Consider the following 21,609-nt stretch of genomic DNA (forward strand, 5'->3'; position numbering starts at 1 on the left):
TATAAGAAAAATTTCAGATGCCTCAAAACATGGCGGGCATCAATTTTCTTAGAATTTACTCTTTTTCCACAGATAATAACTCTTTTAGAGATGCCACGGATGGTTATTTGGCCGGACTCATATCTAGGCTCGAAATGAGTGCGCGTGCAAGTGAGTAGAATGTTTAAATTGTTTTAAAATAATAAACGAGTACGATTATGGTCGTGACTGTTTCTTAAATCCAATTTGTTTACTCCGAAATCAAGCGACGTTACTATCTGGTTTCCGGCCGGATATTAACATAAGGGCCGGATAGGCCGCATACCGGATAGTAACCGAATATCCGGTGCATATCTAAACTCTTTGGTAGTTGTACTCGACGTCAGACGCTTGGGCGGGAGAGAGGGTGCGAGTGGAACCCGCGGCTACAGATCTGAGAGATTTTAAGCGGGGTCTTACCGCGCGTTTCAGGGAAGTAGAATCTGTAAGAAAATAAGGTTAATAACTAGGTTTTTCACCTCAGCAGCTCGAACAAGGGTACTTTGCTACTTAAAAACAGTGAGCAAAATCACATTTTGCTCACTGAGTGAGACAAAATGAGCAAAACGCGATTTTGCTCACTGTTTTTAAGTATCAAAGTACCCTTGTCCGAGCTGCTGAGGTGAAAATTTAATTGTTGGTATATCTTAAGAAAACATGAGTGAATAGAGGTAAGTGATGAAGAAAGAATACATTTTTCGGGTTCTCTAATATGTTCTCACTGCTGAGGTGAAAAGTTTTGTGTACTACACGAGATCAAAGTTATTTACATCTCGTGCGCTTTTGAGTCCCTTACTACGCTCAAGATCCCTTACTACGCTCTAGTATAGAATCTTTCGCTTGCACGGGACTCAAAATAAGCACTCGAAGAAATATCAAACTTTGATCTCTTGTTGTACAAATAACTATTTTTATCTTTTCCATCACAATACACAGATTTAATACTTGGGCTCCTATTACCGCCAGAGTGCAGCACTAGCGACTTAAGTATACCATAAAGTAACGTATACATACTGTACCTTAAACTGTTTTTGTCAAGTCTTCACAGACAATAAAATATGACATTGATACATCAAAGCGGTTTGTTTACAAAGGGCCTACCGGGAAACGCGAAATCGAAACTCAGATATCCGCCTCTTTATCGCTCGAATATGCAAGAGTAAGCTTAGGTTAGGTAACAAAATTTCGACTCTCTCGTTTGCGGTAGACCCTTAGATTGTGACTTATTGTGGGAGTGGCGCCCCCTACGCAGACTTTCGCGTAATATCCCCTATTGACGCCGTAAGCTAAACAACGTCGCATTGTATAGCAGTATCGCAGTGGTAGCAGATCAGTTAATTATCACCCCAGTTACTTACAATAGGGGTTATAACGCGAAACTCTGCGTAGGGGGCGCCACTACCGCAATCCATCACTATCTGAGGGTCTACCGCGAAACAAGAGAATCGAAATTTCGTTATCTAACCTCTCTATCAATCTTGCATAAAGAGGCAGATGACTAAATTTCGATTTTCCCGGTAGGCCCTTTGTAAACAAACCGCCTTTATGCATCAATGTCGTATTTTATTATATGTAAAAATTGTCAAAAACAGTTTAAGGCACAGTATGTGTAAGTTACTCTATGGTTTTCGATAGACGCTAGTGCTGCACTCTAGCGGCAGAGCATTGCAGTGATACCCCCCTTATTTAATTTTGATTTTTTCTTGAATCGATATCGTGGCGATAGAATTCGAAGGAGGTGCTAATAACAAAAGAATTGGTTACTTTCCTTCTAGTTAAATCAGCTTCTTTTTTAGAATTGTCAAAACATTTTGCTAATATGGAATTTATATGAAAACGTGTGTAGTGACGTCACAGTCAACTCACCTACTTTTTATACTTCCATCCGATTTATTAAATAGAAAATGTGTTTAAAAATAACTGCTATCTATGTTTTTCTATACGTTACCTGGTGCTTTATTTCGTGCATGGTGTGAAATAATTAATTTTAAGTAGAGGAAAGTACCCAATTACAATGTTTTTCTATAAATTACCTGGTGCTTTATTTCGTTTCGTGGTGTGAAATAATTAATTTTAAGTAGAGGAAAGTACCCAATTACAATGTTTTTCTATAAATTACCTGGTGCTTTATTTCGTTTCGTGGTGTGAAATAATTTATTTTAAGTAGAGGAAAGTACCCAATTACAATGTTTTTCTATAAATTACCTGGTGCTTTATTTCGTTTCGTGGTGTGAAATAATTTATTTTAAGTAGAGGAAAGTACCCAATTACAATGTTTTTCTATAAATTACCTGGTGCTTTATTTCGTTTCGTGGTGTGAAATAATTTATTTTAAGTAGAGGAAAGTACCCAATTACAATGTTTTTCTATAAATTACCTGGTGCTTTATTTCGTTTCGTGGTGTGAAATAATTTATTTTAAGTAGAGGAAAGTACCCAATTACAATGTTTTTCTATAAATTACCTGGTGCTTTATTTCGTTTCGTGGTGTGAAATAATTTATTTTAAGTAGAGGAAAGTACCCAATTACAATGTTTTTCTATAAATTACCTGGTGCTTTATTTCGTTTCGTGGTGTGAAATAATTTATTTTAAGTAGAGGAAAGTACCCAATTACAATGTTTTTCTATAAATTACCTGGTGCTTTATTTCGTTTCGTGGTGTGAAATAATTAATTTTAAGTAGAGGAAAGTACCCAATTACAACGTACCTCTGAAACACGAAGAGGCCGAAAGTGAGGGCGGAGAATATGATGAAGGAATAAGCCCCAATGGCGTCCCTTACGACGGGGAACGTCATCCCGACCAGGAAGTTGCCGGCCCAGTTGGCCAGCGAGCCCCACGCCATGCCGGCGCTGCGCGGCGCCACTTCCAACATCTCTGAAATATAAGTTTTCACCTCAGCAGCTCGAACAAGGGTACTTTGCTACTTAAAAACAGTGAGCAAAATCGCGTTTTGCTCACTGAGTGAGACAAAATGAGCAAAATGCGATTTTGCTCAGTCAGTGAGCAAAATGCGATTTTGCTCACTGTTTTTAAGTAGCAAAGTACCCTTGTTCGAGCTGCTGAGGTGAAAATTTAATTGTTGGTATATCTTAAAAAAACATGAGTGAATAGAGGTACGTGATGAAGAAGGAATACATTTTTCGGGTTCTCTAATATGTTCTCACTGCTGAGGTGAAAAATGTTGTGTACTACACGAGATCAAAGTTATTTACATCTCGTGCGCTTTTGAGTCTCTTACTACGCTCAAGATTCTAAATTAGATTCACTCGCTACGCTCGTGAATCTATTATAGAATCTTTCGCTTGCACGGGACTCAAAATAAGCACTCGAAGAAATATCAAACTTTGATCTCTTGTTGTACAAATAACTATTTTAGGGTTGCAAGATTTGACCAGTACAAACATACATAGGTATAGTTCGTAGATTTGAAGCTGGCCCGAACGGCGTCTCCTTTGTCTATTGCTAAGCATTGAGGCATATACAAGAGACGACATCTAACAAAATGTTTCCGCACCTCAGAGAAGTGCATGCACTTTTTTGCTTTTAGTACGTCACCGACCACTGACGAGATGCCACACTGTACAGAAAAAAAAAATGCCTTCGTGCGTGTTAAAAAGTTGCAACAATAGCACAAGAAAATATAATAAAAGGGATGGAATAACATTTCACCGGTAAGCAATAGAATAACTGTTGATTTACTATTATTTAGTTTTCAAAGTAAATGTTTGGTCGTAGAAAAAGTATTGTATGCAACGTTGTTTAACTGAGTCAAAAAATACTCGTGGCGTCTTTATTAACAATTTTCGGCTTCGCATGCATGCATGCACTTCTCTGAGGTGCGGAAACATATTGTTCGAGATGTCGTCTCTTGTTATATACCTTAATGTTGCTAAGTAAATCGGCACGTGCCACTCCCTGCATAAAAAATGTTCAGTCACTTTAACATGGTTATTTTAATTAACTCCTATGGAAATTGCAATAAGATTCAAAATGAACAAATGGTAAAATAATTTGCCATTTCTTGTGTGGCAGGAACCACCCAAGAACTACGGTTACTGAGTGCCGGCGAGTCGAATGCTACAGAAACAGTCTAAAATGTGTCATCGAGATGCGTAACAAAGACGCGTTATCGGAGAGCGCACCTACACTGGTTTGTTGGGCGTTGGACTAGCCCGCGTTCAGGTGCCAATTAGAATTACACGACCCTTTTTTCGCAGGTAGCGGCACGTGCGGTTTTACTTAACACAATAGACAAAGGATTAGCCATTCGAAGCCAGCTTCAAATCTACGGACTATACATTGCAAGTTAAATAAAAGCTTGTAATATTATCGTCATACACACCTGAAGCTATGAAATACGGGATGGGTCCAAGTCCGAAGCCGTAAGCGAGTACGTACGCGAACACGGCAGCCATACACACGTACGGCATTCCTGCGACCGCGTCCTGAAGCAAACGTTAATACCGTTATACATTGACTAATTTAAAATAACGTTTAAATACTTGGTGATTTTTAGCCCAGATACTGGATGTCAAAAAAATGTATTGAGATCTTGGAGGATATAACCAAACGGAGGCGCCTTGTCTGTAATTTTCTCTACAAAACATTCTGCCGATTTTTGCGGGGGAGGGCCACGTCAAATGTATACGTAACGTAAAAATAGCCGTGTCAGATAAACGTCAGTCCATACATTGTGTATGACCATTGGCCGCCTATTTTCGACAGAGGAGAAAGCCTGTTAATGCCTACTCCGTTTGGTTATATCCTCTAAGATTGAGATGGTTATACTGAACAAGGTTTTAAAAAGTGAGTAGCAATATATGGTCCACAGTTAATGTAACGACAGATGCCAGTGGTTTAAGGATGGGCGCTGTTCTGTCTCAAGTTACCATTATTCACTAAACTTTAGTACTACATATAAGATGTTACAAAATATAACATAAGTATAGAAATAAGTAATGACTTATGACAATGGTAATGCCCTCACAGGGTAGCATGTACTATTCCTAAGATATATAATTAACACCATGTATTTTTATGCATCACTGTACTGTACATGTATACAATAAATAAATACAAATACAAGTTGGCCATGTAAATAAACTTATAATCTTTCAGAATACATTTTGTATCTTTTTAGTCTATGCTACTTTAAGGATGAGTCACATTAGACCGGGCCGTGTCCAGGCCGGAGCTTCCGGCGCTTACTTTTCTATTACAGATGACCGGTGATCACGTGATGCTTTCCATAGAAAACGAAGCTCCGGAAGTTCCGGCACGGACACGGCCCGGTCTAACGTGAGTCATCCTTTATACTCAAAAATATTATGGACACACTTTGGCAGCAACTAGATCATAAGTAGTGCTGTACAGACGTTCATAGCCCCAAAGCTGATTATGGCGTATTGTGAGCTCTCACGTAGTACAATAGTATCGTTTAGCATTGTGTAAAAACTAAAAACCGTAAATAACGTCTTTAGCGTCAAACTCATCGACCAGGGTGACAATTACTTACCAAAAATCGTATACATACAGCGAGTGCAGCTAAGCAAATAGCTGCCACTAATATGGAGCCTAACCGTAGCGGTCAGCATCCACACTTAGGCAGCAATTTGATCATAAGTACACATTAATGGTTATGGTCTATACTTACCAAAAATCGTATAGATACAGCGAGTGCGGCCAAACATATAGCTGCCGCTAATATAGAGCCTAGCAGCAACGGCCTTCGTCCACACTTTGGCAGCAACTTGATCATCACTAGTGCTGTGCAGACGTTGATGGCCCCGCAGCCTATAGTGGCGTATTGGGAGCCTTTAGCGGATAGGCCGGCGCCGCGGAAGATTATGTCGGAATAGTAGAATACCTGAGAACAATGGTTACAATGAGAATGTATTTTTCATCACTACATAGTATAAAACAAAGTCGCTTCCCGCTGTCTGTGTCCCTATGTATGCTTAGATCTTTAAAACTACGCAACGGATCGGATTTTTTTAATAGATAGAGTGATTCAAGAGGACGGTTTATGTATAATTTCTTAACCCGTGCGAAGCCGGGGCGGGTCGCTAGTACGCTTATAAACCGAGATTTTCCACGCATCTCACAGTATTCGAAGAACACTTTCGCTTAGCAGCACGGGATCTGGTAACTTCCCTCACTGACCCAAAACGAAAATCCACCCTGTAGAACATAGTCCTTAAGGGTCTACTTGGATCAATCAACTACTCGTATTTCTTGTTGTTATTCTGTCCCATCAGCGAGGAGACAATAGTAGCATAGATTGTTAGAAGAACTGCTGTACCATGTTCTACTAACATGCTCAGTAGATGTCCCATTATGGATAGGTCTTATACCAAGTTTGGTTCATTTAAATAAGAAAAACCTGCAATTTTAAGAAAGACTATGGTGACCGTAACCATAGCAACGTGTGACAAGAAAAAGTTGATTAACCCACTTAAGGCCACTTGCACCATTCCACTTACCCGGGGTTGACCGGTTAAACCTGGAGTTACCATGGTTACCAGTACAATGTGACACCAGGTAAACGGTTTAACCGCTTAACCCCGGATTAGTGCGATGGTGCAAGTGGCCCTTACAGCATTAATCCCGCTAGTCTGCTGCCCAGCTTGCATCGAGCAGGTCAGCAGCAGCACAAGCTGCAGCCGTGGCTCCCGCAGCACGCGCAGCATGCTCCACTGCTGGCTGCTGGCTTCCTCTGCTGCCCGCGCCTCTTCCCTGAGGAGCTCCAGGTCTTCCGTGAGGATGCTCGGAGATACGGCGCGGAGGCGGCTTAGCTCTGGAATGGACTGGTTAAATCGTATGCTCTGTGCGTCTATAAATAACTTTCTTGTTTATAAATACCAAGAATAATAGAGGACCTAAGTTACTTCCTTGAGGTACACCAGTCTTAAATTCATTTATTTTTTTACAATGTTTTACTTAACGAAGCTATTCTTTCTTTCGATCTTTGCATAATTTAATTCATAATTAGTTATATTCGTTCCAATTTTCATTTAATTCCGTAACATTCGAGTTTCCCGAGAAGCTTGCTGTCAAAAGCTTTGCTTAAATCTAAACATAAGCACAAGACAATATAGGTGCAAGACTGTGAAGAACTTGATGCCAATCAAAGGTATTTGTGAAAACCCTTCAGCCATCTTTAAATATCATTAACTTACCTTTTAAAGCAGTTTCCTCTTCCCTCTTAACTACGTAAAGATATTTTGGACTTTCTGGCAGTATAAAAATAACCGGTATACAAATAATGACTAGCACAGCATAGGCGGCAAGGAGGTAGGGCCAATCGTCGACTCCCCCTGAAAGAAAATTTATATTAACTAATGTGGCTCTTTTTAGGGTTCCGTACCCAAAGGGTAAAAACGGGACCCTATTACTAAGACTCCGCTGTCCGTCCGTCCGTCCGTCCGTCTGTCACCAGCCAGGCTTTATCTCACGAACCGTGATAGCTAGACAGTTGAAATTTTCACAGATGATGTATTTCTGTTGCCGCTATAACAACAAATACTAAAAACAGAATAAAATAAAGATTTAAGTGGGGCTCCCATACAACAAACGTGATTTTTGACCGAAGTTAAGCAACGTCGGGCGGGGTCGGTACTTGGATGGGTGACCGTATTTTTGCTTGTTTTGCCATATTTTTTGTTGATGGTGCGGAACCCTCCGTGCGCGAGTCCGACTCGCACTTGGCCGGTTTTTTTTTTAGTTCAATTTACTGTAACTGGGTAATTCATGTCACTGACGTAGGTACATAAATTAACTGGGTGATTTCACTGGACAGGTTTGTCAGTCCATGAAAATTATTCACTTAAATTAGCTATAAGTTGTTACCTAGTTATATTTTCCTTTATAATTTCTTTGTAGTTTTACATGTAATATGTATTATTATTGGTGCATTAAAGAATATACTATTTACTTACTTGCTTACTTATTTTTTATAAATATGTACCTATTCAAATTCAAGTTATGTTGCCCACAAAGTCACTCAAATATTCGCGTTCGCGCTAGACATAACGACCAGTAAAAGTAATTTAGGTTAAATTTTCAGATGATCTAAGACGATGCCACGGAAATCAATTCTAAATTACTTTGGCAGTAAATACTACACACTAAAACTGAAAACCTTTGAATTCAAACCCTATTACTATAGCAGTAAGGACTTACCCAAAATAATGTCAAGGCCCATAATCTGCCCCACTAGCACCCCGACGTTGACCCCCATGGGGCACACGACCCCCATCGCCCCCGCCAGGGCCATTGGGGACAACTCCGCTAAGTACATTGGCACAATGCTCGTGGTTAGACCTGAAATTATTTTTCTCAAAAATGGAAGGCAAAGTCGACGTTGCCGGTTAAAAAATAGGTCGCGAAGTGCGTAGTTTATGGTCATTCAAATAATTAAAAAGTTAAAAACATTGCAGTCTCAATTTCGGGACTGCAATGTCGCATACAAATTCCATTATTTAACGAGTTCCAAACTTTTTAAAATTTTAAATGGCCATATCAAATGAACAATGCTCGTGGTTAGACCTGAAATTATTTTTCTCAAAAATGGAAGGCAAAGTCGACGTTGCCGGTTAAAAAATAGGTCGCGAAGTGCGTAGTTTATGGTCATTCAAATAATTAAAAAGTTAAAAACATTGCAGTCTCGATTTCGGGACTGCAATGTCGCATACAAATTCCATTATTTAACGAGTTCCAAACTTTTTAAAATTTTAAATGGCCATATCAAATGAAGGCATAGGTCCCTTAAACAGCCAAACAGATGATCAGCACTTATTATTATAAAGCCTATAACAGACTATCGCACCGCACCGCGACCTTGGAGCGTCGCATCCATAAGTGAGAGCGAGAAACAGATATCTCTTTCCCGCTCTCACTTTGAGTGCGACGCTCCAAGGTCGCGGTGCGGTGCGATAGTCTGTTACAAGCTTAATGTTGGTACCGCGACTATTTAGGTGTCTCAAATAGGTTGGCGTATTTTCAGCAGAAAAATACACTTTTTTTTAAAGGCGGCAAGCAAATCTTTTTAATGGTTGTACTTTTTTCTGTGAAAATTTGAACGTTGCTTCTGTAAAATATTTCTATTTCTTGCACCATTTTTGAGAAAAGCACTATATATGACTCGGCTGGAAGGCTACTTGCTGGCTTCGGATTCAATTAAACGGACTCCCAAGGTCGTCCGTTTAAAACGAATCCTCAGCCTGCAAGTAGCTACTTCCGAACCTCGACAATAATGTACTATTGAATATACTAACAATATAATACACAGTTTTAGAAATTTAGAGATATCAGGTTACCGTATTATAAGCATACATCGGGGTTTTCGGTGCGGGAATGATTTCGTGTATTTATAACTTTGTTTATTGTAAAATAAATACCAAACTATGAATTAAACGTAGGTAGTAAGGTCCAAATATGCTTAGAAGTGTTAAATTAGTATCGTTTTTAACAGTTTTTACACGACTGCCCAAACAAAAAGAGTGTATTGTCTTCAGCGTTCATGTTTGTATGTATATATTTATTTATTACCTGTTATATGGCTAGTGTAAAACATTCCCGCACCGAAAACCCCGATGTATGATTATAAGATATTGAAAACAGAATGATATCAACCGCGAATGCTAAGGAAGCCAGTAACTGGAGGTGGTCTAATCCTTTTTACCTAAATGACATTTGATATTTATTAATAAACACCATTTTTCTAAAAAAAATTTTTTTTTGCTTTTATTAAATAAGACAAGGTTCCAAATTCAAAACTAAAACTATTGGCTACACCATTCTGTATCTGTGTCATCACCAAGCCTGGCCTAACAAGAGCAGCTCCACTGAGTTCGTTGCCTGGCACACTAGAAAAAAGGCACCTGCCACCGAAGTCACAGTGGTCAGAAATGTATTTATATAACTCACCGGCTGACAGACCGACGATGAGTCTGCCCAATATGAGCAGCTCCACAGAGTTCGCGGCCTGACATACTAGAAACAAGACGGCGCCAACCACCGAAATCACAGTCGTCAGAAGTGTCGCTTTTCTCCTGAAAAGATATGCTGTTATTATTCTTTTTTTAGTGTCATCTCATCTGTCATTGTTATATGAAGGGGGTAGTTTTTTTAATCAAACGAAAATAGGCAGATGAAAACTTTCATGCGCTTCATAAAATTAAACTAGGAGATGAACACTACAAATAAGCAAGTAAAAAAATAAGTTACACAGATGAAGCTATTATACGATAAATCGATTGACGCGAGATAAACTGATGACGGAACCAACTTTCATTGATGACAACTTTTGTGTCAACTCTTGTAAAAATGCTGCTACTAATAGTAATCTGCGATATTTGGTCGCATTACTTCCTATCAGAATTTATTATTAAACGGCCATATTATAAAAAAATCCGCGCCACCGATAATAAATATGGCGACCACCGAAGACCACAGCACATTTATCCAGCTATTAGTAACGACTACATCGTAATGGTCTATCACGCTCCCTTTTGAATACTACTTGATTAGACTTGTGTCTGGAGTCTTATCATAAAAATACCACCAACCTGCCAAGCTTGTCAGCCAGCGAAGCTCCTAATATGGAACCCGCACAGCCACCGACGATAAATATGGCTACCACCGAAGACCATAGCACATTCATCCAGCTCTTAGTAACAACCACATCGTAATGGTCGATCACGCTCCCGTTTACGAAGTTCTGGATAATCTGTAAAGACAAAACAGTTTATTATTGTCCACGAACTGCAGATGGCGACGACAAGGACACGTTTGAGACGTGTGTAAGTACTGTTAGAGTTAGAGATAATTAACATAAGCATCGGGTTTGCGGTTTATTAAAAGCTTGTATAACCTATCTTTGTCACAAATATTTTCGCTATTAAAAGAGGCAGACAGCGATTACCGATTACAAACCTGTTAAAAAACGCGACCTTGGTTATCAACCGTCTGATTCTGAAGAATAAAGAGTTTTACGTTCACATTGACAGGAAAGATGATACTGTTGAATAACTAATAATCACTGGAAAAGTAGATATCGCAACAGATCAAAGACAGGTAGAAAGAAGTCCAGTTACTAGTAGTCAACAGAACTACCTCAATCTACCCTCTGTTTGCCTGCGTCTAACATTCGACTTACCGCAGCAGGCGTATTGATGACACTAATATTGTAGCCAACGGGTAAAGAACAGCCTAATGTAGTAGCGACACCAGCTAGTACTAAGTAGAAGGACCATCCGCCCTTGTACTCGGTGCTGTTGGTCAGCTGTTGATGCTCGTTTGTGGGCTGTGAACATATTGGTTATTTAAAGGTGAGTCCCACGACGTCATAATACATATATAAATTCATAATCGGTTTAGATCACCGGAGCGGGTTTAAACGACCGCTGCCGTTGAATTTACTAAGAGTAAGCGGATATCGGTACTAAAAGCGTTTTTAACCAAACGGCGGGTTTCTACAAACACACTACTAGACATCTTTTTTTTTTCTTTGTGGCAAGGCCAACGCTACTCTCGTAAATACCAATGGTGGATTAATCTGTGCGCTCATATTACTTATTATAGCCTGACCAGTAATATATGATAATTGTCAAGAGGGCGCTGTTATTCTCATGTATAGGGTGACAATTCAGTGTAGTATGAAAAAATTAGTTCCAGTGAAATTCCGCAACATGGCGCACCCTCAATAGATCCTGGTTCACCTATACTTACAAGCATAATAAAATCTATCGTCTAAGAGAGCATATGGCGGAGGCAGCGGCAATAATATCAGCTGCAGCAGGCAACGCAGCACCGAAGACTAGTATGGGCCACACCCAGCCGCAATGCCAACTGCCAACCACACCGTATGTGAGCGCTGCACATGCGGATCCGTGGCAACCGATAGCTGGTATGTCATTCAGGAAATGTACCAGACACTAAAATGACCGTTGAATTGCCCCAATTTGACCGATGTGTCAATTTAGTCCAAAAACAAGATGATTGGTAGTAAATAATAGATTAGGATGATACATAAGCACAATGAATTCAAGTCAGATAACTATTAGAATGAAGTTAAACCATTCGGATAATGACGACACACATGCAGAATTCAGTAAAACATTAGGTAATTAGCGTTAAACCCCATACGTCAATCCAAACAATAATATACTTACTTTACGTCACTCAAGACGCATAGGTACCTGAAGATATATCTATACTGTACTACATATAATGGTGTAGGTAACAAACAAGGTACAAAAGTTCAAAGCTGCCATAATGCATAGATTGACGTAGAAGGCACAACGAATGTGATTGATAAAGGATACAGATCATAGAGACAGTGGGTGAGAACATAGTTAGGCCGAGTATGAAGGTGGTCAGTTCAATTAGAACGAGCACTATGGACACGGCGTAAGCGGCGACCAACCTGGAACATGCAAAATTTCCTGGCTATAGGTTTCCATGGGGTTCGAGCTACACCGGGAAGGGAGTCCGCATTCGTAATATGTCCCCACTGCCGAAGCACATGCCCAACTGGGTATGCACAGTTGTACACAACTAGCGCGGTGCGTGTTGTAATTCATCCGTACCATAGAGAAAAGAAAACATAGAGTGCTATCGATGCTAGATATCGACTATGAAAATAATAATATTATTGGTACCACAACTGATGTATGGAGTGAGTACTCTATTCTCACTATATTTTTCTATGTCCGTAATGTCCGTACACAAAACGAGATCAATGTGTGCAAGATTTGTACCGTCTTTGACTTGTGTCATTTTCTACAGTGTCATTGTGTGGAACTTGCTAACTATGTAAACAAACCGCCATATTAAAATTGTCTCTAAATGTAAATTTACTGGTGACTTTTGTTTACATAGTTAGCAAGTTCCACACAATTTAATGACACTTTATATGTATTTGTGTCGTCATTGATTGTCATTAATTACAGATTGGATTTTGTATGTAATGCAAATTGGACAGCTCCATGGAACGCTCCAAGATGATGCGGGTTAAGTCTCACTGGGACGATTATTTTTATTGTCTCCGTTTTTGGTACACATTTCTGATAATGATCAACATACATGAGTAATTAATATACCTATTTAAAACTAGCGACCCGCCCCGGCTTCGTACGGGTTAACAAATTATACATAAACCTTGCTCTTGAATCACTTTATCTATAAAAAAAAGCGGCCAAGTGCGAGTCGGACTCGCCCATGAAGGGTTCCGTATTTAGGCGATTTATGACGTATAAAAAAAAAACTACTTACTAGATCTCGTTCAAACCAATTTTCGGTGGAAGTTTGCATGGTAATGTACATCATATATTTTTTTTAGTTTTATCATTCTCTTATTTTAGAAGTTACAGGGGGGGGGACACACATTTTACCACTTTGGAAGTGTCTCTCGCGCAAACTATTCAGTTTAGAAAAAAATGATATTAGAAACCTCAATATCATTTTTGAAGACCTATCCATAGATACCCCACACGTATGGGTTTGATGAAAAAAAAATTTTTGAGTTTCAGTTCGAAGTATGGGGAACCCCAAAAATTTATTGTTTTTTTTCTATTTTTGTGTGAAAATCTTAATGCGGTTCACAGAATACATCTACTTACCAAGTTTCAACAGTATAGTTCTTATAGTTTCGGAGAAAAGTGGCTGTGACATACGGACGGACAGACGGACAGACGGACAGACAGACAGACATGACGAATCTATAAGGGTTCCGTTTTTTGCCATTTGGCTACGGAACCCTAAAAAACCGCATCTAAATCCGTTGCGTAGTTTTAAAGATCTAAGCATACGTACATAGGGACAGACAGACAGCGGGTAGCGACTTTGTTTTATACTATGTAGTGAAGAACGGAAGAAAAATATTGTCAAAGTAAACATAGTTATAATTATAAACATGCATGGTCATTGAGAGGTTATATAATTGGTTCATTTATTGTTATGAAAAATAGTATATATTAACCTTTTAACCGCCACCGCCGCGGTTAAAAGGTTAATATATACTAAAATAAGACTAACTTCGTGTAACCTCGTACCGCCAGTCGCATGAGCACGCTCGATGGAAAATTCTATGCTGGTTAAATGGTTAATAAAGCAAGATTTTCAATAAATAAAGTTATAAACCTATTAGTAGTATTATCGCTCATAAAATGAATTTAGCATACGGACAAAGAGTAAGAACTCTTTGTATTTAAGAACGGACAAGATTTATAACAATTCTTATAATATAAGTATTGGTCTCTCTTTCCGTGTGTTTAGTACTTACGTAACCTTTAAACTGTGTGTTATCGTAGTACCTAAAATATAAAAATAGAATAAAACCAAGCTATGATGATTATATTAATGATATACCTACATAATATATTATTATTACATAATATGTAATATTATGTGAAAGGTAAAGATCACCGGTAAAGGTACCTTATTTTTTTTTTTATTAAAATTTACACATAAGCTAACAGTATAACACCAAAGCACTTATGTGGGCATGACGAACAAAGCAAAATCCTGTACAAAAACTTATGGCGGTTGGCGCTTACGTCGTGTAGCACCGCATTAGTATTGGCGCGTCGTTAATAAGAGCGTAAGTAGCAACCGCCATAAGGTACCTTTTCCCGTGGAACGCCACATGCAAGCAAAAACGATGCAAGATCTTTTTGTACACACAAGCAATGATAAAATGAATATGAATATGATAAGTTTAGTTTAACTTAGTGAAGCAAAAATGTTTACAGTAGGTACTTACATATGGGGCTAATGCTAAAAAAAACGAACTATAGTGCGATAATTAGCACATTACGCAAGTATGCCGAAAATTTAAAGGGCCATATGTACTGTAAAACGTTATAAGATACATGTGCGAATAGGTAATTTGCAATTCGTGTCGATTTAAAACACTCCATTCGGCCGTGTTTTAATTTATCGCCACTTGTTTCGAATTTCCTATTTTTCGCACTTGTATCCTATACGGCTACCATCAGTTTGGCACTGACATAAACGCCATCGAGAACGTAATTTACTTTCTATACATATCGCTCGTACTCGTATATTAGTGCGAACGAGATGTATAGAAAGTAAATTACGTTCTCGATAGCGTATAGGGTAATTGTGTCTGTTTGCCGTCCAGTGCCTGTTTCCGTCCACTTGGCGGAGTTGCTACAAAGAATTGCGGAAAATTTGAATATAAACAAGCCTTCTCACACATGTTTGGATTTGTTGCAATCCATAATGTCTAAGCAATATTTTTACCAAAATAAAAGTGTTATTTGACAAATAGCGGCTTTAAAAAAAATTATGTAAGTGGCGGCATTGCATCCAGAGCTTGAAAACGTCATTTTGCAAGAAAAAAAAAAGTGTTGGCGGCAAATGTTCACGGTAAGTTTATTAAATTAATTTAACTAGTTTAAGTTACGTTATTGGCACATACTGCAACTTAAAAGTATAGTAAACGCAATTGTAAGTGTTTTTTATAGTTTTTTCATAATAATCTTTGATAAATTTAGTGGACGAGTACTGACATACTAATTTTGAAAAATATTTAGTTTCCGACCACACGGACGGTAACTGGAACAGCTAGGTGAGTATTTGTTATGATCGTTTTACTTCAAAAGACTTATAAACTACTATATATTTTCTCTTAAAATGATGTTTCTTGCTTATAAGATTATACATTTTAGTTTTCGTCCACGATTTTGTCAGTGTTGCTTGATTAAAATCATGTTTAAAATACGTGGTCGAAAACTAAAAATAGCTTTAAATATTGTTTCAGTTTCCGTCCATGTACTATGAGTGGTGTAGACGAGATTTATTATTACATGATTACTGAGGGCGAAAATAGCAATTCGTGGATGAGTTTCGATTTTGTTCGACGAAATGAAAGAATTGAACTGAGTCCGACAATGAGACGATTCCACGAATTGCTATTCCCACCGGAGCATAGTGGTTTGCCCCAAATATGCGAGGAAATAAGTTAAAATAGGCAATTAATTATTTAAGCATCAAGCATTACTCGAATCTTAATATAAAAAATGTCAAATCTTACGATTTTCCCTCCTTAATATCTCGCGCACGAGTGTGGAGCGGGCTTTAAAATAATTGAAATGTCTATGATTATTAAGCAGTATTTACACGATGTTACAAAATAGTCCTGCAAGAATGAGACATATAATTGTCTCCCTATCTCGCTCTATATCCTACAGCATGAACTGATAGCTGTACCAGTACGGTTACCATCAGTTTGTCACTGACATAAACGCCGTCGAGAACGTAATTTACTTTCTATACATCCCGTTTGCACTAATATGCGAGTGCGAGCGAGATGTATAGAAAGTAAATTACGTTCTCGACGGCGTTTATGTCAGTGACAAACTGATGGTAACCGTACAGGCCGTGTGGATGCTGGTTTAATAAGTATCTGTTTTTCGCTCTCACTTAAGCCCCGCATTCACACTCCTACCTTGTAGGCCGCCTCGTAGTCCGCCTCGTTGGGTAGGATTGTGTATGGGGGTTGTAGACTACGAGCCGTCCTACCGTTTAGCCGTTTGTAGGACGGCTCGTAGTCCACAACCCCCATACACAATCCTACCCAACGAGGCGGACTACGAGGCGGCCTACACGGTAGGAGTGTGAATGTGGGGCTTTATAAAACTGCGTCCTTAAAAGCCATCTCTTTCTCGCTCTCACTCATGGGTGCGGTTGTCTGTTACACGGCTTTAATGGACGTACATACGGCGGATCACCTTACACACGATCGAACGTGCGCCGGACCGCAAAGTCACGGTCCGGGCGTCTGTAAGGCCAAGCGCGCACCACGATTTTAATTTTTGCGAGACGATTTTAGAATCGCGCTGTAATTTATCGCAGAAAATTCACTGCGCGCACTGCGATGAAAAGTCGACGATTTGTTCATTCTCGACATGGATTTCGTACCAGTCGCCAGGCGTGAAACAATATGCAATCGCTGTATGACTGAGTATTTATACCACAAAGGTGATCTCCTTCTATTTCTATAATTAAACGGTCAACATCTAGCGTCTCATCTTGTGACTCCATTGGAGAAGCAGGTTCCGATATGTTGACTCTTGGAGAGCGAAATGCCGACTGAGGTCCGGGGTGCGATTTTATTATCGCAGTGCGCGCGGGGCCATACAACTCCGTATGCTGCAATTCACTTTGTGACAATGGCGTCGCGAGCAGTCGCGGAAAAATGTGACAAATCACAATTTTAAAATCGCTGCGATTTTTTTGTCGCATATGCAAAACAAAACTAAGTCGGTACTAGTAACGTACATAGCTTAAAAATAAATGATTCCTTATTATATTGATATTATATATTATAAATGCGAATGTAACACTGTTTGTCGGTCTGAGTCCTGAGGAAGGAAATATATATAAATATTTATCACGAAAATAACCATTCTACGCGGTCGAAGTCACGGGCAGAAGCTAGTAACTAACTAAGAATTATCTATATAACATAAAAACAAAAAATAAAGATAGGTATAATTGATTTTCAATGCAATAATGCACCCTACAGTACTTTTTCATACAGTGGACGAAAACTGACTCATACGTGGACGAAAAGTAGCTCACAGGCGGACGGAAACTGAAATAACCCTACTTTTTCAAAATATATTTTTTATAAAATAAACCGTAAATATTATTTAAGGTCACGTAATATTAACCTAAAATAGACAATATGAGCAATACAAACAAATATAGCACATTTAAGTAAGACTACTTAAATATTTTTTTTTAGCATTTCAAAGTAGACATCTCCTATAATTGGACGGTATCTGACACAATTACCCTATGTCAGTTTTGACACTGTCAGTGGCTCATGGTACGGGCTCTAATGTACTATTTCATTTCTCATGCTCTGAAAGTGTATAGTGTGTGAATATCATTTTAGTTTCCTACCAGACCAGACTAAAACCGTGCTCATCATATTACTAAACACAATCCTCGTAATACCTACTCATTCACACCATCATATATATGGTTCACTAAAAGCCGGCCAAGTGCAAGTCGGACTCGCGCACGAAGGATTCCGTACCATTACGCAAAAGACGGAAAAGAAACCACTTAAATATTTATTTTATTTTGTTGTTATAGATCCAACAGAAATACACATCATCTGTGAAAATTGCAACTGTCTAGCTATAACGGTTTATGAATTACAGCCTGGTGACAGACAGACAGACAGACGGACGGACAGCGGAGTCTTAGTAATAGGGTCCCGTTTTTAACCTTTGGGTACGGAACCCTAATAATCGTTGATTTCACAATTTTCTTTTCACCGCCACAATCGACAACGGTACGTACTGTATTTTAAACAGCTTAAAGCGGTGCAAAACTAATTTTAGTTACTAAAAAAAACAGACATTTATATTCACAAAACATGAGATAAATACGCAATAAAAACCGGATTTTTTACATTTAAATTCACTATAAATACCTACCTATATAAACAATACAGACGTAACATATTATAACATACCGTTTTCTCATTATGTTCACGAATCATTTCACTTTCAACGAAAAAACAAACAGAAACACGACTGTCGGGGCGGACAGTTGGCGATAATATAATGCATTTAAAACGAGTTGGAGTTTTGTACCTAAACCTAATGGCTGACAACTCCAAACTGATTATTGTATAGGTAGTCGACTTACCTTGAACCTTTACGTAGGTGTTTAATTTAAAACAAATATACGAACACATACGAATACACGTTAATTTATACGATTCAAATAACATACTTCACTCCATTCACTAGATGCTGTAGAACCCATAAATTAGGTGGCGCGAGTCTTGAAATACGACGTTTTCGCGCCAAAACTTTCTTTTTAAATACCAGAGACAATGAACGAATGAATTATTAAATTAACGTTTTAAACTTGTTTACACGATAATTTTTTCTCCAGCATTTTTTTTTTCAAGGGCAAAGGAAGTAAGCACAAAAATCCAACTTCACGTGTGGAGGATTTACGTGCAGCAATATTACCGTTGGCGTCAGCTGACCGCCTAATGGTCGTGGACTGCCCGCACTACCGTCTTTACGCTGTGTCTCCGCCATAATACCTCGTGTTTTGTAAACTCTTCAGCAGGCAATTAATTATAATCTGATATAGCCGGTTTGTCTCTGATCGCGCTAATAAGGGTCACTTCTTTTCCGTATTCTGAAGCTAATAGGAATAATAAACTAAAGGAAAAATAAAGAATATTCCTTAAGTTACTCAATTCATTCAATTATGTCACAATGCTTTACTGTTTTGTAGAGCAACCACATTACTAATGTTAATAATTATTAGTTCAGGATAAGAAACGATTACTCAAGTAAAGACTGCTTATCAGTGAAACTAATTAATTAGTAATAATGATATTTCAACAAATATTTAATTGTTAGTAACAATAGTTAATTAACCTAAGTACAGTATGCCACTGTTTAGAGTGTGAAGTGCATTTTGTGTTACTATACTGGGTCAACCAAATCTTGTCAGTAGAAAAAGACGGCAAAATTGAAAAATGTAGGCGCGAAGGGATATAGTCCCATAGAAAATTTGAATTTCGCGCCTTTTTTTACTGACAAGATTTGGTTGACCATCTATATTTATTTCAGTTACTGTTTTTATAAATAAAATAAAAAGTAGCTTGTTCTCTCCTTTTTACATGCTTTTATTTAACTTGCAATGTTTGTTTGTATTTGTAATATGTTTGTTTGGGCCAAATCATGCAAGCTAAATTAAAAAATCGTTATTTGATTGAGCTGACTTTACATACATATCTATCTGATCTGATGATGGACACAGGAGGTGGTCATGGCCATAGGGACTCTGTTATAAAGAACGCAAACTAATTGTGTTTGAGTTTGTTGGAATCGTCTTGATGAGTAGTTAGTATCCCGTTAAAAAAAAAGTACAGTCAGAGATGACAGGTTGCATCAAAAAATAAATTTTATTTGTTACCTACATAAATCTTCCATAATCATAAAAAAAATGTAATTTATCCAACAATCCCTATTTCTGCAATCCTATATTTATTATCATTGCATCCAATGCAATGTGCTTCCTTTTATTTTTTATGTGACGATGGCAACCCTAAAGATAACATTACGCACACTCTGATAGCATCTGGTTCAGACTAGTAATACTACTGAGTATGATGTATGCAACATTATGCATGTTAGTTTACAATAGGGTATTTGACAGTATTTAAAATAAATTATTTTACACCATGCATGAAATAAAGCACCAGAAGATTAATAGAGTTGTAGACAGCAGTTGTTTTTAGACAGAATTTATATTTTAATAACCATATTCTTACACCTTTCAATATGACCCTGCATTTATTTTGTAATAGAAAAAAGGCATGCTATGTAATCGAATACTATATCTTGTAATCTTATTTGAATATTGAAAATTATTGACACATTCACAATGGGATTATTTATTTATTTTTATAAACATGTAATTTGAATAGTCGTTATTTTGTTAAACTTCTCCTAAACTCAATAGGCATGAGAATAGTAGTTTAAATAATTGTACAACGATAATTACACACAAAAAATAAGTTAACTAAAAAATTATGTGATATTGGTAGCTCAGATACCGGGACACAATAACTAATATTATAGACCCATATGAATCAGTAATTAAATAATAATCTTGCATTTTTTTTTTCTGCTGGTTCCAGACAATGTTGTTCCATGAGAAATCAAAACAAATGACTGACTTAATCGCAAGTAGCGGCCGAACTTCAAAGAATCTTCTATAAACAGAACAAGGCCTACTAATGTATAAACAAATACAATGATAATCTTTGTTCTCACTATTTCAGTTTTATATGTACTTGTTATGGTGGCCTAAGTATTACGTGAAAAGATAATGTGTTCTATTAGCCGCATAGAGGTCGATAACCTCTGTACGCTGCGAAATTTCAGTCACTGCTGCAATTAATGCTAATCTACGATGTGTATGATGTGTCTAAAAGTTTTTAGTTTTTTTTTCTATAATTATTGAACTTACCGACTGTGATAGGTCTCGAAATAGTTTGGGTGATACTGGCTCGGTAAACAGTGCTGCACGCTCTGTTGGCTCTCCCATATCAAGGAAACTAGCACACACAGGTGGCCTATCAGAGTCAGGAAACGTGCTGGAATTAAAGTTTCAGCGCCTCTCATGCCGCGCCAGTTAGAAAATAGGAGTAAAAAGCTTTTTAAGTACTGTGCGCGCTTGCAAAAAATTTCAAAGCTCAAGTTTTGTAGTGCGTTTGCGTCTGGTTTGTTATCAATGTCAACTGTCAAAATCGCGATGGTAACGAATAGTGATGTCCGTTCCCGGATGGTTCCCGGCAATATTCCCGGGTCCTATGCTGGAAAATATTGCCGAACTTTAAACAAATCAGTCCTTCATATTTTTTTTATAAAATGTAGGGTGTATCCAAAATAAAGCGGGTCAACCAAATCTTGTCAGTAAAAAAAAAGGCGCAAAATTCAAATTTTCTATGGGACGATATCCCTTCGCGCCTACATTTTTCAAATTTGCCGCCTTTTTCTACTGACAAGATTT

At 38.1% G+C, this 21,609-nt stretch overlaps 1 protein-coding gene and 1 long non-coding RNA gene across 2 annotated transcripts; both read right to left on the reverse strand.

The window, feature by feature from the left end:
• Positions 1-361: 361 nt before the first annotated feature.
• Positions 362-21,307, reverse strand: LOC134649118 (solute carrier family 2, facilitated glucose transporter member 3-like). The gene is made up of 11 exons (XM_063503834.1): positions 21,067-21,307; positions 11,180-11,326; positions 10,590-10,750; positions 9,949-10,073; positions 8,203-8,343; positions 7,200-7,337; positions 6,618-6,817; positions 5,675-5,887; positions 4,364-4,466; positions 2,727-2,895; positions 362-461 (listed from the first exon to the last, which is right to left on the reverse strand). The coding sequence occupies exons 1-11, from the start codon at positions 21,142-21,144 to the stop codon at positions 362-364; spliced, it is 1,575 nt and encodes a 524-aa protein (XP_063359904.1). The 5' UTR covers positions 21,145-21,307.
• LOC134648719 (uncharacterized) lies at positions 11,758-18,863 on the reverse strand. The gene is made up of 3 exons (XR_010096920.1): positions 18,802-18,863; positions 12,348-12,448; positions 11,758-11,926 (listed from the first exon to the last, which is right to left on the reverse strand). It is a non-coding gene; the product is annotated as an uncharacterized LOC134648719 (long non-coding RNA).
• Positions 21,308-21,609: the final 302 nt, after the last annotated feature.

The sequence above is a fragment of the Cydia amplana genome, chromosome 6 (assembly GCF_948474715.1).
Source record: "Cydia amplana chromosome 6, ilCydAmpl1.1, whole genome shotgun sequence".
NCBI classification, from domain to species: domain Eukaryota; kingdom Metazoa; phylum Arthropoda; class Insecta; order Lepidoptera; family Tortricidae; genus Cydia; species Cydia amplana.